Source organism: Heterocephalus glaber, unplaced genomic scaffold, assembly GCF_053883595.1.
Source record: "Heterocephalus glaber isolate CG9 unplaced genomic scaffold, H.glaber_assembly_v1.0 deba00001610, whole genome shotgun sequence".
Taxonomy (NCBI): Eukaryota; Metazoa; Chordata; class Mammalia; order Rodentia; family Bathyergidae; genus Heterocephalus; species Heterocephalus glaber.
This window is the reverse complement of record NW_028258381.1, coordinates 147,843-174,652: the sequence shown is the minus strand read 5'-3', so window position 1 is coordinate 174,652 and position 26,810 is coordinate 147,843. Positions and strand designations below refer to the sequence as shown.

General features: G+C 36.9%; 1 protein-coding gene across 1 annotated transcript; it reads right to left on the bottom strand.

The window, feature by feature from the left end:
* Positions 1 to 606: 606 nt before the first annotated feature.
* On the bottom strand, positions 607 to 26,810 carry LOC101697016 (scavenger receptor cysteine-rich type 1 protein M130-like). The gene is given in 11 exon segments (XM_087196520.1): positions 607 to 2,026; positions 2,105 to 2,197; positions 2,582 to 2,743; positions 2,746 to 2,895; positions 2,992 to 3,306; positions 7,117 to 7,434; positions 7,767 to 7,773; positions 7,881 to 8,267; positions 9,763 to 10,136; positions 13,141 to 13,581; positions 26,708 to 26,810. Coding segments are annotated over 11 exon segments (2,682 nt in total). The 3' UTR covers positions 607 to 1,694.

The window sequence follows — 26,810 nt, the reverse complement described above, 5'->3', positions numbered from 1 at the left end:
ACGCGACCCCTACCGTGACCAGGGACATGGCACTGCTGCCAACGCTGCCCTAGACTCCACTGTAAAACACTTCCAGACATCCGGCATAGGCCCCTCTGCTGCTTTCCCCTGCGAGCCTCAGAGACATAAACTCTGAGGTGAAATACAGTGTTAGTAGTTTCACACCTCTTGAGATCTGGAAGAATCCCTCCCTTTACTCTGAATAAGAAGGGCTTTAAAAACAGACATGGCTTGACAATCACTGGTATGTGTTTAGTAACTTCTGGATGATATAGTTGATCTTAGTGAAATACAGTATTTATGATATGCATACCTTCTGATTTTCTAGTCTTGGATTTCTTTTTGTACTTTGACTCTTTTTTAACCACACTGTCAGTGATCTTTTCCAGATCCAATTAAAACCTCAGAGATTTTCTTTAATTACACAGTTTGGATTTTCTCACTAACTTATTGTAATTTTAGTCTCAGTGATCTCACTCTGTTCTTGTTTGTTTTTAACTAATACATAGAAGTTGTATGTGTTTTAGGGGTAGAGTGTGATATTTCAATACATGTGTACACGTTTTGTGAGCAAAGCAAAGTGTTACCACGTGTTTCACTTCTGTGTTTCTTTTTTTTTTTTTGACAACAGTCTTTGATCTTAAAAATTTAGTGAGACACAGGTACTGAAACCAATATTCCATGTACACTGTCTTAAAATGAAATACAGTAAGTTCTCTATTTACAAACACTTGGGCTGAGAACTTTCACAGATATGAACGGACCTTGCATTACCTTACATTTGTAGAAGTGAACAAATCATGGCTGTAGCTCACGTGTCTGCTAAACACCGTAACAGCCATGCTGCTGTGTGCTTACTGAACAGTGTGATAGTGTAAGTGGTTCAGTAGAGTCAGGGACTTACTGTTTTTGTCTGTTTGTTTTTTTATGCTTTACATTGTATATTTGTGTCAAAGGTATATAAGAGTACTTTTATCAGACTTATGAAAGAATCCAACTTACAAATGTTCTCCCAGAAAGAAACTTGTTTGTCAGTTGGAGTCTTAGTGCATTTCCTTTTCTGAAACTTCAGATTTTATGTGCATGTCCTATACCAGATTTATGTCATTAACTAGGAATCAGTCATTCTGGCTGCAAAAGTGTTACTCAGTCATGGTATTGTTTTCCTCTATATATTACAACCAAGGATATTTCTCTATTTCACACTAGCTTCTAAAGTTTGTCATGTATACAAGGCAAGAGCTGTGACCTCTTAAGATAGTTCTTGCAGCTATGAGAATAGAGCCTCGTTTATCTCATGGAACAGCTACTTGGGCATGATGATTATATTTGTCTCTGTAGAATGATGCATAGAATATATTTCTTTTTGATCCTTTTAACCTACTTTAATATTATGTTTATTAAGTGTTAGCCTGTAATTCTTATTGAATATCCAGTTCTATATCTACTCATACAACAATTTTATTATTAAAATCTTCATGATATCCAAGCCCATTTCTGGATTTTGCTTTTTATAATATTATACTACCTTGCTGATGAGGCAGCACTAACTTGTCAAACTCAGACTTCTGGAATCTTAACTCTGGCAATTATCTCCTTGAATATGATTTTTCAGGGAAATCTTTTGAATTACTGTAATTTCCTTCACTACCCTCTGACCCACCTCAATCTTCCTTATGTAATTGTGACCAGGCTTATGTGCAAACTGTACCTGAGCAGATAACGCCTGCATCTTCTTTATGCCTGCAATTATGCTGACCCCAGCCGTGGGAATGGCACTGCCAGATATGGGCTTCTTTTCCATTGTAGTTGATCTCATCCAGCCAGACAGGTCCTGTTCCTTCCCCAAAATGAGCAGAACCAGCAGCATCGATGGCCACTCCACAGCCCAGCTGTCTGCACACTACATGGGCATCACCCAGTCCCCAGCTGTCGTCACAGATGGTGCCCCAGAAACCCTCATGGTGGACCTCCACTCTCCCAGCACAGTGGCCTGGTCCATCTACCAAGCGAGTGTGACTGCTTCCTGGAAAAAGGAACAAAATACTAATGAAAACATTCTTAAGGCTTGAGATCATTTTCAAGGTTGGCCACTGTTTCTCACCTAGGCAGGTGATGGCACTTTCTTGTGGACTGGTAGAGCTGGTCGGCTTCAGAAATGATGAATTGCATGGCAATAATCTCTGGGACTGGTTTCCTGCAGACACCAAATTGGTCCATCATATATGATGCAAAAGGTTAGGGTGAAGAATGGGCCTCAGATGGATGTGACACAGATGAGTTGTGGACAAACATGGCTTTCAGGAGAGGGGAAGGTGGATGGGTCAACCAGGCAGAGGGTAAAGCAGGTGCTCTGAGAAGAGCTTGGGCCACAGTGAGCACCCAATATCAATGAGGTTCATGAAAACAAAGTGCTTGTCTTCTAACAAGACAAGGGAGGTCACTATTCTGGCACAGGCCTCATCACCCTCAAAATGAATGATTCCCTGTTACTTCTATTCTTTGTCACTGGAGGCACACCTGGACATAAGGCACGCCACCATGGGAGGGGCTCATCACAGGCAGTCCTTCATCCTCTTACCTGAGCAGATGACAGAGGCCATCTGCCCTTCGGAACACAGCGATGCACCCAGAGCAGTCACAGGACAGACTCCCATGTGCCCCTCAGTCCCAGTGCAGTGGAATATGTGCCTCCAGGCCTGGCCATGTCCTCTGCTAAAATGTGCTCCTTCTGGGGTAGAAGGGCAATTCCACATTTCAGCTGCTGGCATAAGACATGAGCATCTTCCATGTTCCAGTGAGAACCACAGAGGGATCCCCAGACTCCAAACACCTTGAGCTCCACTCTTCCCTCACAGGAGGACTTGCCATTATCCAGGCACATTTCTGTGTATCCTAGAAGGAGACAGAGCTTTAGAAAGATGGCTGTGCCTACTGAACCCTTCTCCCTCCCAGCAAGAGAACAGAGTGCTGATGTTCTCAGGTTCTCACTTGAGCAGACTATGCCAACGTCTCTGCTGTGACCACAAGTCCCATCTTGGCCGCGTGCGAGAGGACAGAATGAAAGGTGAGACTCATGTCCTGCACACTGCAATTCTGCAGCCCAGATCTGTCCTTTCCCTTCTCCAAAATGAGCTCCCCCTAGGATGGAGATGGCTGAGCCACACTGAAGTTCTCTGCACAAGACACTCGCAGCTTCCAGAGAGAAGTCGGAATCACACACAGAGCTCCACCTGTCCTTGTGCTTCACTTCAACACCACCAGAGCAGGGAATGTCCCCGTCGACCAGCCTGGGCTCCCTGTGGGCTGGAAAACAGCAGCATTTCAGTGAAGAAATCATGATTTCCATATGTTCTCTCATTATGGAGTGAAGAAAGGGAAAATGGGGATGGTGGACCAGGGCCTGCAGTGATCTTCATACTTGTTTCTCTTCGATTTTCTGCCTAGAGGTGAGCATGGCAAATTCCAGCTGTCTCCATTCCTCACTGGGCTTCTCCTAGAAACTGGGGAGCGACTGTTTCTGCAGCCAACTGTACCCACACAGAAGCAAGTGCTCTTTCCATTTATGTTATTCACACACAAATGTATCTAGCTACTGTCTCTCAGTTCTCTCCTCACTGCAGTCTGGAGTCTGCCTCAGTCTTTTAAATGGTTACAATGTAAAACGTTTCAACACATTTCAGTTTTCAAAATGAAGAGCAGACTTCTTCTCACCGACATCTATTACACTTCTTATGTGTGAACTTCCATTCACCCATTTTCTCCTTTTTCCTTTCTGACCCCCATTCTTCAACCTAACCTTTTGTATTAAAACTCTCCCTCGAGATATAGTTCTCACCTCATTGTTCTCTATTCCACAGACATCTCTCAACTGCCAACAGATACATTTTTATACATACTTTTCTCTTTACCCTTATATGTACCTGTTTTGACATCTGAAATTTAAGGTGCTAAAAATTAAAGGAAGTATCATATGACAAGCTCACAGCATTCTTTTCTCAATTAATAATATCTAAATCAAAAAATAAAATTAAAAAATAATACCTAAACCAATTTGGAATCACTGTACATGAATCTATTTTTATATCACTACAAATTGTGGCAGCAACAATGATATAGTGAACATATGTGACTTTAATAAGCATTTAACAAACATTATATCAATTAATCTTTAAAATTACTTTAGAGTATAACTATTAATTCGATTCCAGTTTTACAGACAAGGCGGCTGGAGCCTAGATGGGTGTGTGAATTTGCTAAGGTCACATACAAAGTTAGGAGAGGTCAGAATTTGAAGTCAGCAGTGCATTCCAGAACTTAGGACCTTGAAGCTTACAGTGTTTGCCAGTTCTGCTCACATTTCTTCTTCATATATTGCCTTCACTTCAGTGTTTGGTTGTCCTCTTTATGTGGGCCTTTGCAAGTGGGCTTCCTCCTAAATCCTCTTTCCAAGAAATCTACCCCATTATTATCAGTGTATTACTAAATTCCAAATATTTTCAGATTATTTCCTCGTCTTCAACATAATCCAATGTTTTCTTACCATTTGTACAATACTTTATCCTTCCAGCAAATATTATTACCCACTTAAACTTTGTGTTAGGCCTTTGAAGATGGGTAGGCTAAAAAAATGTGTCACAAAGTTCAGTCCATCCTTGAAGATGGATCATTTTAATATTAGTCCTTATAATTACTACCATGGCAGCTCATAATTATCACTTGCAGTGTGATTCCTGTGAGGGTGGCATTATTGTTACACTGATTTATTTGGGCAGGGGTGAGTCAGATGATGATACAAAAAGCTTTAGATTCCTCAATGTCTGCCAGCTATTAAAATTAAAGAGAAATGATAAACAGTAATTTTGTAGCATATTTTATTATACTCTATGCTGTTTCTTAAAAGCTTTAATATCTATCACTCTATTAATCATACCCAATGCTCCAGCCAAAAGATATTTGGGCATGCTCTAATTTTTTATGCTTTTGTTCCTCTACCAAAACTTTTCTATCTGTAGTGTGTACTCCTTCCTGGAAAAGGCTGCCACTAAATTTCTCTGTAAGACTGGGAGTTTTCCAAATAAACAAAATGAGAAGAAGCAATTAAACAATGCAGTCATAAAATCACATGATAGAATTGGGAATTATAAGTCATTTAGTATACTTGGAACTTAAAATGTAAAGAAAAGGCACACCAAATACAAAAAATGGTATTCTGAGTATAAAGGTGTCTGTGTCAAGCAAAAGAACAAAGTCATCAAGATAATTTCTTGCTTCCCTTAAACTCAGAGGCAATTTGAAGGACTTAGAAAATACAGATAATTTAGGGCTGGGGATTCAGCTCAGTTGCCTCCCAACCTCAAGGTCCTGAGTTCGATCCCCAATACCAAAGAAAAAAAAAAAAAGAAAATACAGATAACTTAAATTCATTTTAAAAAATGAAATCTATGCAATGAATATAAATATGGTGCTAATTTTAACATCTAAAAAGGAAAAACAGTCTAGCATAAGCCCTTTGCAGATGCCTGCTCTCCAGAATCACTCAGCCTCATGAGTCCCCTGCTCCTAGCATCAAGGAGCACCATGGATGGATACAGCATCAGCCTTAGTTAATTTGCCCAGTCTGGTTTCTCTTCAGATCACATAAATCTTTCATCTTATTCTAAAATGTAGGTCAAACTGTTCCAGATATGACTATGTTCTCCATTACAGCAGTATAGAATAACTCAACATTTCAAAACCTCACCAAATAGCTATTAAATCTCTTAAGACAAATTTGAGATGAAAGTGTTGACTTTTAACTTATAGCTCAGAGTTTAAAGCAAATGATGTTTCTTTGATACAAATAATAATTCTTCAATTAGGGAGACTGGATAAAGAAAATGTGTTTTTTAATCTAAAATGGAGTGCTACTCAGCCATAAAAAATGAGAAATTAGAGACATTTAGGGCTAAATGGATGCACATTGAGGCAATAACCTTAAGTGAAATAAATAGGATACACATATGTAAATACTAAATAGTTTCTCTAGTGTGAGAAACTGAAAGTGTAAATAAGAACTAAAAGATATAATAGAAAATGTGAAATAGGAAGAAAAGGGGCAATGGGGAAGGGGAAGTGGGAGGGGTAGGGGAAAGGAAAGAAGGAAATGGAATTAATATGAGAAAAAGGAAAAAATGGAAACAAAGTCTTTGTAAATACGGAGGGATGGAGGGGTTGAAGGTCGGCAGGGGAATGGGGAAAAATATAAGAACCAAGATACATTATGTAAAGTGCATATTCCCAATCATGAATGTCATTATATTGTACACCTTAAATAAAATTTAAAATAATTTAAAATAATAATGATTTTATACATTATTATAAAAATAATTTTTAAAATAAAAAACAATTTATTTTTAAAATAATAAAATTAAAAAATTCTTCAGTTGGAAGTCCCTTAACTTCTTCATTTAGGGTTGTTATATGAGCATAAAACTCCTGTAAGGCAGCATTGATTGGAATGAAGCCAATCCTCTTACAAATGTGGACAGCCCTGAACCCTTAAACAAAGGTAGCTCCTTAGATCAAGCCTCATGTCAGCTTTCTTGTTTCTTCTGCTTCACTTGTCTGGAACGATTTCAAGCAAAATAGAACATAACCTTTGAAAAATGAACCCAAAACAAACTTTTTCTCTTCCATGATGAAAACTTGTTATACACTTGAAAACAAGTCATTTCTATAAGTATTTTCATTTCCTTTCCCCAAAAATCTTTGAGTCTAGGACAGAAGAGAAATTCTTCCACCCAAAAAGTGAATTAGACTCCTTTTTCAGCCTTTATTTTATGAATCTGCTAAAAAATGTCTACTCATTTTTGTATATCAATACAAAATGGATGCTCACATTAGAATTTGTGTAGATATTTTTCTGGATTTATGACAGATCTAGTCATGGGGACCAATGTTTCTTTTCAGTTTCAAAATATTGCTAGATGTTAATATTCTTAGATTTAAGCTTCTTCTTAACAAGTAGATTAAAAGACTTACCAGGGCCAGGGATTTGGCTCAGTGGTTCCTCCACCTGCCTCGCAAGCTCAAGGTCCCAAGTTCGATCCCCCATACCAAAAAAAAAAGTCTTACCTGAGTAGGTAACTTGGGCTCCTTCAGAGGGACAGTCCTGTCCACCCCACTGCCAATTCTTGCAGTCCCAAAGAGAAGTTTCATTTCCTTTGCAGCTGCATATCTCCAGCCAGGTTTTTGTTGCTTCAGTTTTAGAGTACAGTTCAGCACATGTTTGAACTGCAGATCAACATCCTAGCTGTCTGCAAACAATGTCAGCTTCTTTTATCTTTCAGCCTCTGTCACATACCTTCCCTGCAAGTTTCTGAATTTCTACCTCCACTGTCCCAGCACAGAGGCAGTCTCTGCCTGTAAGTCTCAGATCCAGATCTGATCTATCTGAGAAAGAAACATAAAGTAGACTATAAACTCCTCCTATTTAGCAACCAAGGGATGGCCTTAGTCTTCCTCCTTCCCAGATACTGAGACACTGGAAATGGTGGCTTAACTTCTTTTCTGACATTTTAAGAAACAACAGGTACAGACCATGAATTTGATTAGAATTCGAGGATATTTTTAAATGTCAATGGCCGAGAAACACAAGCAATTCTGTCGTAAACAAGAGTCCTATAAAAGTATAACTCTCTGAGCTGCAGGTAGGTTTAGAACTTGAAGTTTTAGTCCCTAACGGAATTATAAATAATTATTGCAAAGAATAGAATGAGACAAACTTCCACACTACTTGAATGAAGACTGTGTCAAAGATTTTTCACCACAGTGAAGTAATTTCCAACAACAGATTTGTTAGGTATTTCCACTGTTTACCTCCAAAAAGCTATTCTTACTCTGAAATAACACAGATCCTTCCCTGTGTGCTTTTCTTTGTGTTTTAATGTACCAGAATATGTCACACCACCATCTTCATTATGATGACAAAGATGTCTTCCCCACTCATGGTGCTTACAGTGCCAGACAGCAGACTCATGTCCATCACAGGCAACACTGTCAAGCAGAATATTTCCCCACCCTTCGCTGGCATTTGCACGACCCCTGGGAGTGACAGCAGTGGGACAGCCGAGCTGCTTGCACACCACACTGGCATCACTGCTATCCCAGTTGTTGTCACACACCGTCCCCCATTCTCCTTGGAATTTCACTTCCAGTCTTCCTGAACATTTAGAGACTCCATCTGCCAATCTCAGGCCCATATCTGCTCCCTCTGTCACAGAAAACTACAAGTTAGTTACAAAGAGACAAGACTAAGGGTGACTGTAAACAGCTCAAAGGGGAGAGATATGTGGAGGCAGAGATCATCATGATATCCTTCCACTGAGAATCACTGAAGACAGAAGGAGGATGGGTCAGGTGAGAAGACAGAACTTTCCAGTCCAGAGAGCCAGAGAGCATTCCTAACAGGCAGGCCAGAGCATGAATTTTATGTAAGATCTGCTTATTTCATAATCAGGGTGTTTTGTTAGAATTGTTTATATTTCTTGTTAAAATACATTTGATTGTGTTTAGGTTTATCTACAAACTCCATTTTGCCTCAAAACTTAACACCCTGTGTTCCTCTGGTCACATTACTGTGGTTTGTGTCCTATGCCTGCCCTTATTCTTCCTTCTTTTAAAAATAGTGCAGATAGAAAGAGGCTCCATCATTACTCCTTTCACCTCCTCCAATCAGTATTTCTTAAAGAAAAGACCTTGACTCTGAAGAGTAACCTATGATGTTAAAATAAACTTTTCCTCTATAATTTCATTTTTTGCCACAATTCTTGTTTATTGTGATTTTTCAGCATGTGTGAAACACATTATGAAGAAACTCACTAATCAAGGCCTAGAAAGATGTGAACTGAAAGTGTTTGTTTTCCAACCAAATCCCCTATATTCTCTTCAGTTAACAGAATCCATCTTCCCTGTGGGAATCTTATTCTTTGTGCTTCAGGCTACAGATGGTCATGCTGTCCAACAAGAAAAAGTCAATTCAAGAAATGGAGAGAGAGAGACAGCAGCCAGAGGACATTGCTCAAGCACTTGAATTCAAGCATGATTGAAACTAAATATAGCCTCTGAATTTCCGAGTTTTATAACCAGTATTCTCTTATTTTAATATTGGCTTTGAAGTAAACTTTCTTCCATTGCAGAGAGAAAGAAAAGAGGAGACCATTTGCAAAGATAGGGATATTTTCACTGTAATTATATTTCCCTAAGTGCTCTTTAGTATTCTTTCAAGCCAAAAAGTCCAGTAAAACAGAAAGAGTGGTCTCTGTGTGTATACAAACCCTGTGTCTTGTTCCCAGGTCAAAGTGTGGAGCATGCAAGTCTCCAGGCCAAGCAAAAATAATGGTACCTTGCTTCAAAAACTTGGTTCTTTCCATGATTCTACTCATGAACTGAACTGCATGAGAACCGAATCAAATTTCCCCACAAGTTCAACATTGAACATAGCCAATGAATTTGATTTGGTTCTCTTCCAACTTGCTTTGTAACCAGAATTGTGGAAAGAATCAAGTTTGTGAACTGAGGTGCCCATGTATATGCTTATACCGTAGCCTTAGCATAAGTGAAGTTTGAATAGGAAACCAAAATGTTGGGAGGTTTTGTTTTTGTTTTTATCATTTGTGAATTTGAATTAGTGATTTGGAAAGAAGCAATTTAATGTTGCCAAAGAGGAGACTAGAACCCAAAATGCATCAGTGCTGAGGTGACAAAAGGAAGTTCCCTCTATTCTAAGGGCTCAGGTTTTGAAGAAAGAAAGTAAAGAGAGGAGCAGTCCTTACCCAAGCAAATCACACCAACATCTTCACCATGGGCACAGTCATGGCTTCCCCATCCTTGGTGACTGCAGTACCACAGAGCTGACTCATTTCCATGGCAAGAAACATCATCGAGCCAGATTGGTCCAGAACCTGCTCCAAACTTGGCTGATCCAGAGAAACTGATGGCGCCTCCACATTCCAGTTGGTTACAAACCATAGAAGCATCACCCATGTAGAACTGATCATCACAAATTGTTCCCCACTGCCCTTGGAATATGACCTCGACTCTTCCAGAACACCTGTTGTCCCCATTCACCAGCCTTGGCTCCAGTTCAGATCCATCTAGAACAAAGTTTAAATGACACACATTTTTAAGTGATTTTACAAAATTGGTTTTTTCAGGATGCTTAAAATTTCATGTTCTCTTAAAAATTTTATCAGATTTTTGATATTGCCCTGCTCCACAAATTAGAGAATTGTTACCTATTAGAATCCAGTTAAAAATTAGGACTTTCCTTTACATCAAGTGATTAAACTTTTTAAACTTTGTATTTTATTGTCTTTCTTTCTAATACTGAGAGAGAAATTAGCACTTTTTTTCAAAGAAATATACAAAATTGACTCTATATATTTAGAAAATAATTTTTATCAAACAATAAACAAATTAATTAATTATTAAATTGGCCCGTAAAATTAAGTAGCAAAAATGACACACTGCCTATTCATTGAACATTTAAAATATTTATTTTAACCTTTCTTTGTTATAAAAATTCAGTTTAAATAATTGAAGTTGGATTTGAAATTAGAAAATAGGAGAAAGCAAATATAAAAATATATACAATGAACAGGCATGATAGCTTACAAGAGCATGTTGTGGAATATAAAATTCTTTAAATTAAAATAAAAAGTAATCAAATTACTTTATTTCTTCTCATTCCCAATAGAATCAAAGCCTTTTCACCCCTCTCCAAAGCATCTGGTACAATTGTTAGTGAAAAGCAGCTTTGTTTATAAGGAGATTTCTTTCGTTATCTATCAGATTTTCTATGAGCACTAAAACATATGAACAAAGAAGATTTTGAATGAAATTTTGGACACTTGAAAAATAAAAATTGTGTGTGGTTGACTAAAATACTTAGCTTTTTCTTGAAATACAATTTATTTTTACAAACTTTAAAGTCCAGGCAAAGACCTCTACTTAACAAGATTTATTCTTATCATGGTGAGTTAATAATTAGAAATAACAAGAGCTGGTGACAAAAATATGTACATTCTTTTCTAAGTGTATTGCCTGCCATTTTCTTTATTCCTTACAACTTTATATGCTATCTAGTTCCAGTTTACAGAGGGAAAAGTCTGTGATTAAATTATTAGGACAGAGTCAAACATGGACAAAATGGTAGAGCTGGGGTATGGGGGCGGGGCTCTAGCATCACAGATTGCCTTCTGGATTATTGTGATATATGGCCTCAATGCCTGTGATAATGAGCTAGAGGATCTGAAAATTGGCCATTAAGTAGGGTCAAGAAAGGCAGACACTGCAGTTCGATAAAACTAGCACATCCTTGAATAGCTATAGACATTTTCTATTATGAGGCTCCAGTTGTAGTTTTAGGTATATAAATTTCAGGAAGTTTTACTAACCCCATCCTTAGTTATTCAAAACAAAACAAGAGCTAAAAGGACTATCTTAGCTGATCAGCAGTTCCATAGTCAACAATAATTACCATAAGAGCTTATTAAAATGTGTTACAATTTTAAGTCTTGTTGTAGATTTTACTTTTGTTATTCTGTACTTTCTAATGATTAATAATAAGTAAAAGGAGAAGGGAGAGGAGGAAGACAACGAGGAGGTAGAGTATAAGTGAAGACGGAGGAGAAGGATGGGGAGGAGAGGAAGCAGGAAGACGGTAAGGAGGGAGGAGGAGGAGGGGAGAAGGAGAAAGAACAGGAGAACTGAATCATCAAGGCGAGGAAAGGCACCAAGCCTTGAAGAAATTAACATTTTCAGCATCTATGACAAACTGAACAGATTACCAATCATTTTACATGTATTACATAATTGAGTCCTCATGAAGTTGAACTTTAGAGAGATTTAACAACTTTTTATGAAATTATAGCACTATAAATGTCTGTGATAGAACTTGATCCAGCATTTCTCTAGATAATAGCTAGCAGTGTTCCACTCCAATGCATGGACAGTGACCAATTCCTTTTTTTTCTTTTAAATTCTTTTATTGGTACATTTTAGGAATACAATATATTTACATTCATGAATGGAAACATGCACTTTTACATGATGTATCTTGGTTCTTATTTTTTCCCCACTCCCCTGCCCTCCCTTCACCCCCTCCACCCCTCCCTATTTCCAAAGGCTTTGTTTCCATTTATTTGTCTCATATACCAATTCCTTTTATGCAGGTCCTGTAGGAAAGGTGACTCTAAGGAGAGACTGAAGGAGTGAAAAGACGGCATGAAAGTCAACAAAATGAGCAGGGAGAAATGGGGAGTCCAGAAATCAGATCTGGGTCAGACATGTGAGATTTGTCAGCAGAAAAAAAGTGACACATAATTTTCTGGGTTATTGTTACATCAGCAGAGATAAAAATTATTAAAATGTCTTATAAATTAAAAACACAATGCAAATGAAATGAATATTATATTAGACACCAAGTAAAGCAATTATACTGTGAAAACATCCTTCTTCCAATAAGGTGGGATTAGTATTAGTGCTGGAAATATTTGTTTCTTGTCTAGGTAGTCAGCTTTTGTGTAAAATGTAGTGATCTACAGACCAAATCTAATATATCAATATGTCACCTGGAAAGGGGGCCAGTATGAACTTTGAAATCATGATACTTGTAGGCTATGGTATGATTACTGAATAGAGAATTGATACTAGTCACTGTATCATTGATCATGGTGTCCAGAATCTGTGTGGTTTTTTCTGTTTTTTTAAATTTATATATTTATTGGTACATTTTAGGTATACAATACATTTACATTTATCATTGGGTGTTTGTACCAGAACATGATGTATCTTAGTTCTTATTTTTTCCCCATTACCTATGCACCCTTCACCCCACCACCCTTCCCTATTTACATAGATTTTGTTTCCATATTTTTCTTTCTCATAATTTTTCCTTTCCCTTCTTCCCTTTCCCCTTCCCCTCCTGCCACCCCTACCCCTTTAGACCTTTTCCTATTTCAAATTATCAATTATTCATTTTAATCAGGTTAAGTTTTCCCATGGGGTATTTTTTTAGAGTAGGTGTTTACTCAACAGTGTATTTGATAATTTTATGGATGGGCTACATAAATTCTATAAAAGTGGCTCATTTTATACATTTTTCCACCAAGCATGTTATAATGTGTATGAAATGCTCATAAAAAATAGGGAGTCCAAGAATCTGACTTGAATTGGGAATGTGCCCTTCTGATTTGCTTGTATTTATGCAAGTCTTACCTGAGCAAGTTACTCCAGCATCTTGTTGGTGAGTACAATTTTGGATTCCCCATCCATTATGGTTGCATTCCCAAAGAGCAGATTCATTCCCTCTACAGGAAACATGATCCACCCGAATACATCCAGAGCCACCAATGGAATTAGTCCATCCCAGGGCACTGACAGCAGTTGGACATCCCAGCTGGTCACAAATCACAGAGACTTCCTCCACACCCTAGTCACGACTGCATACCGTGCCCCACTCTTCCTGCACTTTCACTTCCACTCTGCCACTGCACTTGTTCTCACCATCCACTAGTCTCAGCTCCTTTCCTGTTCCTCCTGCAACAGTGAGTTAAGACAGCGATTGGTCAAGGTCACAAAGAGCCAGTGGGGAATTAAAATTCTTCATACTTATTTATCCTTCAAAGTCAGATTTCGGAATTATCCTGGTCCCATCCATTGTGTAAAGAAAGAACGCTATTTCATAGGCATTCAAATATAACCATCAATAGCACAAGCTTCAAATGAAGCAATGATATAAAACCAGTAAAGCTAAGTAACACAAACTACACGATTTATTATTTGATCATTGGATTTTCTTAATAATGGCAATTTATATAATCTCCATGGGGAGTTTACTAGTTAAATAAGATTCTACAGACTTTTATAGGGATGGACTACATATGATTCTCTTAAATCTTGAGATCACTTAAAAGAGGCTGACAATGGAATTCTGAGGACAAAGACCAGTTATAAGGAATTAAATACTCATTTCACACATACATGTAAAATAGCATGAATCTTAAAAACAATAGTTGAAATCTGATCAAAACTAATGCACTTAAATGGATATTGAGATGGAGACATTTTCCTATAATCATTCTACTATATATAAACTCCTCTCACATAACCCTTCTCTAAATTATCTCAGCTGCCTTCTTACCATTATTTGAGCATAACTTAAAAAACTGATTTTCCCTGCAGCTTGCATTTTTTCAAGACATTCTTAGATAAATTTTAGCATTTGCATTTATTAAAGTGTCCCTAAAATTCCATTTTGTGCCAATAATTCTGAAGTTTCTTCTCCTGTGCGTCTTTTTTATTTTTCAGCTAAACTTTGTTTCCAAGCTTTAAATTACATAGCTATTTTTCCTGTGAATATATTTTAATGGGAAGGAGAACCAGGCAAATATTTGATGTCACACAATTTGGTTGTTACTGTGCGTTTTTAATATTTTATACTTCCAAACCATGGAGCATAATTTTAGATGATATTAAGTATATAGAATTACTTATTTAACAGTTCTTGTGAGAATGGACTAAGGCTTAAAGTGAACTTTACAAACTACTCACTAAAACAACTGGTTATGAAAGACACACTGAGAAGTGATAGTGAAGGGACTCAAGTGGACTAAATGTCTTCTGAAATCTGTTAAACAAAGAAAGAAAGAAAAAATAGAGCTTCCCAAATAGAGGCTTTGGAAAAAACAGATGGTGGAGAGGTTTGGAGTTAACAAAGAAGATCAAACCAAGAAAGGAAGCTCTTCCTTCTAAATGGAAACAGGAGAAATTCATACCCAGGATCATACAGTCTCATTGAAATCACTTTGAAAATGTTTCTATTAGTAGGCAACCTAACAATATGGAACTAGAAAAAAGTTGAGGGTTGAGTAAGTATTGCAAAGACAAATCTTAAATCTGGGGAATTGAAAAAAGTATCAATGAAACTAAAAATATATAGGTATCCCTGAAAGTACAGGACAGATTTCCTGAGACTTCTACTTTCTCCTATCTCCTTAATATGCAATTATTGATACCCTTACAAGCCCAATCCACACTGTTAGACAGTAGGTTCCATGAGGGAATAGATTATGTCTACCGCATTCATTGTAGTGTAACCAGTACCTGGCACACTGTTTGCTAAATACATTAATATAATACGGTATCGCTATTTATGTCTGATAAATCCAAATACTAGATGTTGTCCTCTCTAGATATAACATAAAACAGCCTACATTTTTGTCACTCTCATTTCCCCTTAATATTCTCACCCAACATTAGTTTAAAAGTGAAAATGACAAATTATTTTAACATGTCCATATAAATCATGAAATGGATTTCAGCATTGAGGTGTTATACTGTTTCCTCTAAGTAGTTATCTTTAAATCAATAATTGTTCCTATATATTCTATCTTTTCTAATAACCCTGAGTTTTAGACTCAGTGCACTTCAGTGCAAACTTTGGTTCCTGACAAGCTCATCTCAGGAGTTTCATAAATCCAGGCAGCTCTTGCCTCTTTCTTATGCCGTTCATTTTGAATCTACAACAGATCAAATCGGTGCTACCACCCCTAACTGCTCTTTTTCCATTCTTACTCTCTTAGACTGTCTGAATAATTCTAAATCCAATTAAGGGTGAAAAGCAGGAAATACAAAACATTTTGCCAGCAGATCCAGAGTCTTCAAGAAACATTATTTTAAGTTTGTGCATTCCAAAATTTTATGATTTCAGTAAATCCTGTCTTATATTATTATTCCAAAGAAATGTCCTAAGGAAGTAGAAGACTAAGAACTCAGAAGAATCATCTTAGTCATATAAAAGCAAAGACTACGGAATGGAGGTGGGGTCAACCCAAAAGGAGAAGTCATTGAAAGAGCTGACTCTTTTCATATCCTTATTTTCTTCTATATAGGAAATAAAACTACCACAGGAAATTGAGAAACACTATCCACAGAATTATAAAAACAGGGGGAAATGTTAATTCATATACCATTGAATAGTTTTTAATTTTTGAACTTTGTTTTGGATTAATATTTTAGATGCATAAAAATAGTAATTGTGCAAACTATGTGAAAAACCTAAAATAAAACAGGTGAAATGTAAGTAACCAAAGTTTTATCATCATATTCACTGTTAATACTTTTCCCATAATTGAGCACATCTAGCGAAAAATTTGTGTGGGCTGTATGTAGGCTGCAATCGTATTTTTTTCTAATGGATGAGCCACATCAATAGAATTTGCCTTAATTATCAATGACTCTGCAATAGTGGAACAAAAATTAACAGAACATAGTTTTCACTCTAAATAATCAGGAGATAGGCCTGAAGGTCTCAGTTTCGCTGTAAATGCTGAAGCAGACCTGTGACTCAATTGTAGCCCCTCGAAACTATGGACAGAGGAAGTACTGGAAGCCCAGGGACCACCCAGGGACACCACAGGAGCCTTTCTTGGGATGTGGGGAAAGTCACACCTATCTATGACCCTGATAAGAGGACCAGCATCTGCAGACTCCAAAGCAGACACTCAGCCTAGTTCAGTTTTTCAAACCAAGGTTCTAGAGAAATCCAGTCACCAAAAAACCAAACAAGAATCACTCCTACCAAAAAGTTCCTGGTATCAAGCTCACCAACCACAGACCCTATGGTGGACTCAGCAACAGCCACATGAGCCACCTCCAACCCATTTAAACTCAGTCCTAGAGGCAATTCCATCAGCCTGGTCTCCTAACAGAAGAAAGCTTTACCTGCAATAGCAGTCTTTAAAAACTAAAAGGGATGTTTGTTCTTTCAAAATCAAGGACACCAATGCAAGGCTATATAGATCATGAAGAATTAGGCACATGTGAGACCACCAAGAAATTAATAAAGCCCTAGGAACTGAAATGAAATAAATGGAGACTTATTAATTATTTGAAAAAAAATGAAACTAATCATCTTAAGTTCAATGAGACAATAAAATTGTCTAAAGAAATACAATTAAGTAAAATAAAGACAAATAGGTTCAGATCTACATGGTAACTAATTAATAACAATGTGTTGTATCCTTGAAAATTGCTAAAACAATAGATATTAAATGTTCTCATTACAAAAAACATGTTTGTGGTGATGCATACATTATATTGATTTAGTCATCTCACAAAGTATAAATATAGAAAAAACATCATGCTGTATATACCACAATTTTGATTTGTCAATTAATATAAAAGAAACAAAAGTATTCTTAGCTACAGGGGAAGAAAATAAAAAATAAATGAATTTTATATGCACCCATGCCATATTTTAATATAGATTCTGAATAAATTCTATCATGTGTTTGTATACATACATATAATGAAATTAAAACAATGCTTCATAACTTGACCTAATTAGTACATATTTGACAGAACTAGCCAAGAGGTAAGGCCTTTCGGGTACTTTTTATTGTTTCCCTCTCTCTCTCTCTCTCTCAAGCCTATGGACTCAAGCTGATGCAAACTTGTTTAATTTTTTGCCTCTCTCTCCCCTAGAAAACCTAAGATGGGGAACTCAAGAAACTTTATCATGGTGCTCAGAACAGTTTCTAGTCAGTCCCACTGCACTGCAAGGGAGAAGAGAGCACAGCCTTTGGGTTTTTCCTAGCTGGTCTGAAGCCCACAGGTCCACCTCAAGTTTATCATCTCTTTTCTTTCTTCTCTTTCCCATTCTCAATTACAAACTGCAGTAAAATTCAGCCAAAGGGCCTATTATTAACCCTGTCACAGAATAGATCGGTTGTTCAGGTTTCATGTGTGTGACCTACAGTTTAGTGTCCCTTTTTGTCCTTAAGTTTCTGCTCTCTGTGATACTTTCCTCAGTTTTCTTACTCTTTTTGAAAAATTAGCAATTGGTAAGTTGGTCTCCTGCCTGAGTGGCCATCTATCCTAGTTTACTTCTTTTGTGCTCAAAGTGTCATCTGCACTTTTCCCCTAGATTGCCTTTCATCTCTGGGTATCATTAGTGAGTTGCTTACTTAGGATGTTGTTTTATCCTAGTCCACCTCTCTGACAAGTTTGGCAGCCATTTCGTTTCATCATGTGAGTTAGTCAACAGGAGTTGGTCACATGATTCTGCCATGCTTGTTTGCCATTTTTATGGTCACCAGAAAATCTTACCCTTTTAGATAGGGGGTAAGCCTCTGACTTTAGGAAACATATGGGTCTCCTTCCCTTTTCTCTTTTGAATCAGGTTAGATCCCTTCGTGTTTCTTCTAACAGAAATTCAGGTAATACAGAACATGTTTGACACCCTGAACAGAACAAAGGAATAGTCAGTAAAAGTAAACTCAAGTGGTAATGAGTATAAAAAGTAGAGCCATCCTTGTTCTTAGAACTTTTAAAGACTTTTTAGAGTTTTTTTTTAAAGATTTCTATCTCTCCTGCTTTAAAGTACCAAAATTTTATTATTGGGGAAAATGCAAGGGATATTGTTTCTCACATAGCTAAGGGAGCCCCTGAGAAGGGCTCCACCTTTTTCTAAGGAATCAGTGGCTACACCCTATAAGGGAGCCCCCAGCAGGAGAACTCTGCCCTAATTTTTTTAAAGAATACTGTTCTTCAACAGGCAAAGGGAGTCCCCAGGTGGAGGTTCCATCCTGATCTAAGGAACCCCCCTAGAGAGCTCCACCCTGACCTCTTAAGAATTTACTGTTTCTAAGGCAGCCCTGGACGGGGCTCCACTTTGATCTCCTGTGCTTAAATGGCCAAGGGGGCCTCCCTGAGGGGCTTCATCTTGATCTCTTAGAAGTTTATGTTTCTCAAGTGGCTAATGGAATCCCCAGAGTGGGAACTCCATCCTGATTCCTTGGGATTTTCCAAGAGATCCCTGGGCGGGCTCCACCCTTCTCTCTAAGGAATCAGTGCATCAATGCACCATGGGAAACAGGCTGCAGATCCCAACTATCTCACTTAAGCCTGTCCTTCAAAATTGGGAGCAATTGAAATGGCAAGAGATGAGTACAGAATGGCAGTCTAAATTATAATGCTATTCTTCAGCTATAATTTTTTTCTCAAAAAGCAAGGAATGGTGTGAAATCCCTTATGTTCAGACTTTTATGGCTCTTTATCTCTGTAAAAACCCAAGAACCACAGTACTTAAAAATGTGTCCAAATGAAAAAAAAAAAAAGATGTCTTTGATGATCCTGTTCTCAGACACATACCTGTCTCTCGGGAGGATACAGTTCTCTCCCATCTACTTTCACCAGAGACTAGCACCCCAGAGAGGCCAACACTCAACACTTCCAAAAGACCTGGTAGGTTTGCAGATGGGGCCTCAGGACCCTATGACTCAATTATTGGCCACAGCCTTTTCTGTGTTCAACAGCTGGGATCTAGATGATGATGAAATGAGAAGGGCTGAGAAAAAAAGACAGGCCAAACTTCTGGCTGTCACAATTGGCATTGCTTTATACACACCCAAGTTATCTAAGGGAAAACCCAAGGACTATCAAGGAAAGAGTTCCTGCTTTAAATGTAAGAAGACTACACTGAACAGGCAACTGCACCAAGCCATTGCCCAGGCCCTGCTCCGAGTGTCAGTCAACTGATGTGCCTGACACATGGAATTGAGGATTGGCAGTCCTCATCCTCAGACAGAGCCTGGGCCACCCACAGTCCTGGGCTCTGTGGTCTCTCCACAGATATCTCAGTCTCCTACAAGAAATAATGGGTGACTCTGGATTCATGGGAAAGCAACTTCCATTCCATTGGCTTTTGTTTTAACATCCTTCTCTGGAAAACCCTATTCTAGATTGATAGCCATATATAGTCAAGGTGACCCTTAGTTAGAGAATCTTTATTCTGCTTTGACATGTCAGTTAGAAGGTCAAGTGTTCAACCATGAATTTTGAATTGTGCCACAGTGTCCTACTCCCTTACTAGGAAGAGATTTACTAGCAAAATAAAGATGGATGAGGACATTCTAACATGTTCTATGAAGCCATTATTTTGATATGAAAGCCAGAAAAAAATTACAAAGAAAGAAAACTACACATTATATCCCTTATGAGCATATATTCAAAAATTCTGAATAAAATGTTAACTGAAATTCAACAATATTTAGAAAATATTTATATGTAATGACCAAATAGGATTTATCAAAGGAATCTTTTGAGATGTTAAAAGAAAACATTTGACAAAATCTGATACTCATTCTCAATAAAAACTCTTAAAACTAAGAATATAAAGGACAACTATAAAAAATTGACAGCTAATGTAACACTCAGTATTGAAGGCATTTCTTTCATCCTGAAATCAAGGGCAAGACAAGAATGTCCACTCTCCATCTCTATTCAATATTGCACTGGACACATTATCCGATGCAATCTGGCAAGAAAAATACATGCGAGGCAAGCATAGCATAAGACAGAAATAAACTGACTTGGATGGGAGATGACATAATTAATTATATGTGTAGAAAATCAGATTGAGTCTACAAAAATGTCATCTGAACTAATCATCGAGTTGAACAAATTTGAATGAACAAGGTCAACATGCAAAAATCAAGCAACAAAATATCAAAATAATTTTTTTGAGTTCCACTTGTTATAGTATCAAAATTACATGTTATATTTAGTGTAAAATTTATGAAAAATATGAAAATCCTGTATGCTCTAAATTATCCAGCATTGGAGAGAGAAATTAAAGACTTTAATCAATGGATAGTCTTGCATTAGACTATAATTTTTTTTTTTTTACTTATCAAATTGGGAACATTTTTTATGTTTGATTTTTTTTCCTATTAAGTTTATTGGTACATTTTAGGTATAAAATACAGTTACACTCATCATTGGGATCTTGTACCATTACATGAGTATCTTGGTTCTTGTTTTTTTCCCCTTCCCCTGCCCTCCCTTCACACCCCCACCCTTTCCTATTTCCAAAGACATTCTTTCCATTTTTTTCCTTTTCTCATATTTTCTTCTCTCTTTTTTTCTTTCCCCTACCCCTCCCACTTCCTCTGCTCCTTTACACCTTTTCTTCCTGTTATACAATATCGATTATACATTTTTTAAATTACAATATCAAGACCTAGGAGACATTACCACAGATTTTACAGAATTTAAAAGGATATAGAAAGCATATTTCAAAAATCTGTTTTGAAATAAATTTGACAACTTCTAAGAAGTACCTTGGAAGACAAATTAATGAAACTAACTCTGGAGGAAGTATAAAACTTGAATAGCACCTATTAAAGAAAGTATATTCCTAGCTTGAAAACCTAGCTATATGACAACAGCAGGCTCATACACATTTTAAATGATAAATTATGTCAAACAATTAAAGCAGAAAAAAGAAGGAACACTTCTCCCCTCATTTTAGGAACTCAACATTGTGCTAATCCTAAAACTGGATAAAGATAATAGAAGAAAAAAGTATGAACATAGATAGAAATTTGTTTAACAGAACAAACTATTAGAAGTCAGATCTGGCAGTATGTAGAAAGTGGTTTTGTTATAGGAGTGGCAGTGTTGGTTCAACATTGGAAGATCCACCCCCAAAAGTCATCATTTTAACAGAGGAAAGGAAAAAGACATATGATCCTATCACTAGTTGGAGAAAAAGTATTGGACTAAATTCCATAGCTCTTTATGGTAAAAGCTATCATGGTAAAAGCTATCAAGTAGAACAGAAACTTCTCAACAGATTAAAGACATGTACTCCATACTTCCAGCGAGAATGCCTTATATGAATGGAGAAGATACAATGCTTTCTCCTTAAGGTGGGGAACAAGGGCAGATAGGCTTACTCTTTATCTGTCCTTTAAACTTTGAAATCTAGGCCCCACCAAAATAGTCTGGCAATAAAATGACACAATTAGGATAGGATTGACAAGGTAGAAGCAAAATCTTTATATGTAGATGAAATGATCATCTACAGAGAAAATACTAAGAAATCTCTAGGAGCCCCTAGAACTTGTACTTGAATTTAGCAGGATTAGAAAATACAAGGTATATATAAAAATTCAGGTCTGTGTATACTTGCTATAAATGAAGAATTGGATATTGAAATTTAAAAGTTATGTAGGAGTACAAAGGACCTAGAAAAGTTAAAAAAAAAAAGAAAAACTAAAACAGTGTTGGAAGATGTTTAGTACCTAATTTTAAGACTTCTTCTAAAGCTACAGTAATCAAGGCAGTGTTGGTATAAGGAAAGACATATAGATCGTTTGAATAAAACAGAGAATCTAGAAATAGAACCACACATATATGGTCCACTGAGTTTTCAAAGATTATTTAACATTAGCATTTCATAGAATATAAACTCAATTCAAGAGCCGAGGAAGAGACAGTGTTTTCAGCAAATGGCACTAGAACACCTGGTATCCATATATAAAAAATTAACCTCAACCCTTTTTTTCCATACATAAAAATAACTTGAAGGGATCTATGAACCTAAATATGAAAGCTGAAAAGTATAAAACTTTAAGAAGAAATTATAAGGGAAAATGTTTATGAATTCAGGGTAGGCAAGAACTACCTAGAATACAAAAGACATGATGTATAAAAGAAAAAAATTGATAAATGAGATCCCATCAAAATTTAGAACTTTAAATGACATCATTAAAATGAAAAGTAGTCCTTAAACAGACCATATTTACAATGCATATAACCTATGACCAGAATATATAAAGAATTCTTAGATCTCATTAATAGACAATCTAATTAAAAAGTAGACAGAAGATGATAAATAGCCAGTATAGTGCAAGGAAAGGTGTGCAGCTCTAGAATCAGAAAAATACTAATCAGTACAATAACAAGATTGAATTATACACTCATTAGGGAGATGAAGTTAAAAGTTTTAAAAGCTTTGTCATGACTTTTTTTTCATTGGATTCTCTCCCTTTGCATTTAATTTGTCACACTCAATGGATTCATTCTGCTGGGTTTCCTGGGGTTGTGATCCTCATTGTCTTTTCCTAGGGTATTGTCTAAAATTTTTTGGAGTGCCAGTTTGATATTCATGAAGTTCCTGAGGTGCTCTTTATCATGAAAGTATCTTATTTCTCCATCAATTTTTAAAGATAGTTTTGCAGGGTACATCAATCTGGGTTGGAGGCTGTTTTTAGGGCTTGAAATACATCACTCCAAGCTCTTCTTCCCTTGAGAGTTTGCATTGAGAAGTGTGCTGTGATTCTGATGGGCTTTCCTTTGTATGTGATTTGTTTCTTTTCTCTCACTGTTTGTAGAATTTTGTTCTTCTGTTGGATTTCTGGAATCCTAACTATTATATGCCTATGTGTAGTTTTTTTTTTGATCAAGGCTAGCTGGAGTCCTATATGCTTCACTTATCTGTATGTCAAGTTCTTTTCCCCTGCTTGGGAAGTTTTCTGCCATCACTTCTGTGAACAGTTTTTTTATGTCATTTGCACTATCTCCCCTTTCTTCATTGACTCCAATCAGTCTTGTTATTTCTCTTTGCATCGTCTAGTGGCTGCTGGATTGATTTCTCATGTTCCTTTACAATTTTAAAGCAATTTTTCTTTTCCTGGTCACTAATTGCAATCTTTTCTTCTATATCTGAAATTCTATCCTCACATTGGTTCATTCTGCTGCACAGACTTTCAGTGGGAAATGAGAGAAGGAAGAAGAATAAAGGAGGTGGTACCAGATTTTGAATTTTTTTTTATTTTTAGAGAGATTTTTGGTCTTGTGAGTAAAGTCATTGTCTCCTTGTCCCCATGTATCCCTTCTCTGAATTTAGTCATTACTTTCATTAGAACCATCCAAGTTTTTATAATAAAATAAGCTCCTTTATTCCTGAGATGTGAATTTATACATTAAAATGCAGGTGTATAATTTTATTATATAAATCATAGAACAAAAATTATGCTTTTTCATGAAAGTAAAGGTGTATAGTGTTGCTATAAGTCATGAAATAAATTGAAACTTTTTATTACACTGTCTTCTATTACCCACACATATGGAATGCCTGTTCTTTTCCTCACTGACCCAACATATAGCCTCTCCAGAATGCTGAGAAATTCAAGTTTCAATTTTTTTATGCTCTACCAAACAATGAATAAACAGTTACATTAACTGGCTAGTTTTCTGTTTCAGTCTAGGGAGAATACTCATCTAGACCTAATTACTCTTTGTGATAGAGTGTCAGGACTCCTTTCATTTCAAATTCTTCAACTGTTACTTTTTAGCAATTTTGTAAATTTCCTCATGTCTCTGTCTGATTTTCCCCTTCTAAAGCTCCTAAAGAATTGTCTCCTCATTTCTCTGTGCTTTTGCCCTTAATTAACTCAATATTATTCTTTATCTAAGATTATTTCATTTTAATATTCTAGCATATTAAATACAAATTTAAGCCATACATTTGCAAACTCAGACATTTAAATGGAATACACAAAATGAGTATGTTTGCATAGTATGGAATTCTTACTGCATATGAACAATCCATTGCAGGCTGCTTATTGACCAATAGCTGATGCTGATTCCAGCACACTGATTTCTTTTTTTTTTTACTCATTCCAGTAACTGAACTTCTGCTTTGTTCATGCCTATGACAAATATTATATCAAGTACAAATTCCAAGAATTTCTCCTAACATATGACCTACTTGTGCCTCATTTGCTTTCTTTATTTTTCTTTCCAGATCAGTGAATGCTTTATTACTGGAGATCCTGGCCTCCAAAGCATATTTATAGAAACAGAACATAAGATATCAAGGAGGACCCTAAGAGGTGATAAGCTAGCAACTGGTATGATCAATTTTCTGTTTTAAATAATGACTCTGCATAGAGTTTGAAAAAGGAGCTTCCAAAGGGGCAAAAGTAGACACGTTCCAGGTAGGAGATTCACAGACAGTTTTGTGAGAAATGATATATGGTAAAGATAATAGAATGAAGTTAATAGCTCCACCACAATTTAGTTATTAGTAGAAATCACAGATTAAATATATATGTGTATATATACATACTAACAATAGCAATATGTCATCAGCCCAAAACTATGATTAATTTAGTTGTATCTATTTTAAACACAGAAAAGATGGAGTACTGGATATATGCAAAATATGCCCTGGTAGTCTAAATGGTCAACTTTAATGAACAGTTGTGGGAATTCAGAGTTTTGGAATGAACAACAGTGTAGATTATCATTAATATGGTAAGAAACACTGAGGTAGTAGGAGATTTAAAAATAAAAAGCATTGAGTTAAGATTGAATATATGACAGTTGAAGTCTGATTCAGTCATGCAAAAGAAGTCAATAAGCAAACAATTATATATGCAATTAGGAATCTTGGAGGAGAAATGTAGAATTGAGATAAAGTCTAAAAGTGTAGTGAATTATTCAGTTGTTTGCTGCTTTGGCATCCATTGTGCATATGAGATTTTGTCATACCAGAAGATTTCAGTCATCCTTGACAATTCCAGCTCTTCACCTGCTCCTAATTCCTCAAGGTAGTTGATTCAGACATCTACTTCATCCAGCCACCTTCTGGCAACCGCATTCATTTGGGTTGGCTAGATCAGCCTATTTGACTGCTCCTATTGATCCCCATACCCTCCATGGACAACCCAGATGGGTACAGTGGCCACCTTTCAGTACAGCATGACCACAGAGCTCACACCTGCCTCTTCTGAACTTACCAATCACAACTGCCCAAGGGAAACGTGTACAGGAAATAGCCTTAACCCAGGGAAGGATTTGGCCCTTGAATCCTTCTTTTCCCCAACCACTGGTTGAGTGAGAGTATGTCAGACAGCTCCCCATTTCCTATTGTCTCTGTCTTCTTCTCTCTGGAATATGTGAGAAATATACCACTTTTGTTATTTTTCATGTTGTATTGTACTGACTCTCGTGTGTCTTATCTGTACAATGCACCTGAACCTAACTCTGGTTCTGCCAGTGTTCTCCTGGAAAGTGGCTATCTTGGCAGGAATAAACCAGATGGTTTAGATAAGAACCATAGGGCCTTCAGCCGATATAGACAAGTTTCCTGTGAGAGACACTTGGTCATGGGTCAGACACTTAGGCACTCAGCTGTCTGCCAGGGTAAAGCAGTATCCAGCTCAAAGGACCATGTAATCACCCACAACCACCTTCCTGTAGATGAGTGGGGCAGGGCTGCAGTACAGCCACTGTTCTGAGAAAGCTGATAGAGGAACATCACAATGAGGTTTTGTAATGTAGTTGGAAGTAGAAGATATAGAAGTCAAAGAGTTCACCTACAAGAAGAGTTTAAGTAATGATTGACATCAATGAAACTGCAATATGGACAGGATGAGAGGAGGAAAGTTTTCAGAAGAAAGAAAGTAGGAATGATCAGATATATGAGAAAATCCCAAAGGGTGAGTCCCCATAGCCACACAAAGAAATATTAGAAGCAAAGAAAGAAGCAACAGTTTATCTCTTGAATGATATTAAAATAACAAGTAAGATGAAGACACAAAATCTTCTGTATTTGTGAATTTGATGAGAAGAATTTCAGTAGGGCTTTGTTGTCTGAGAAAGACGAATTAGTAACATACTATGGATTATGGTACAAAGAGCTAATGACAGAACTGAGGGTTCAAGAAAGGACAAAGATCATGATTTAAAATAGTTTTATGTCAACACGGTTGCAGTATTTTTAAAAATTTTGTAGCACTGATCACAGCCATCAGAGGAAAAGGGAGTAGAGTGAAATTCGGTGGCAATATCTCTCTGGGTCACTCACTCAAAACTTCCCCATCACTGTATAGCAAATCTTCATGCTTACTAATTCCAGAAGCAACTGCACTGCAACTGTGCCGAGAAATGACTCCTTTCATTCTTTCCAT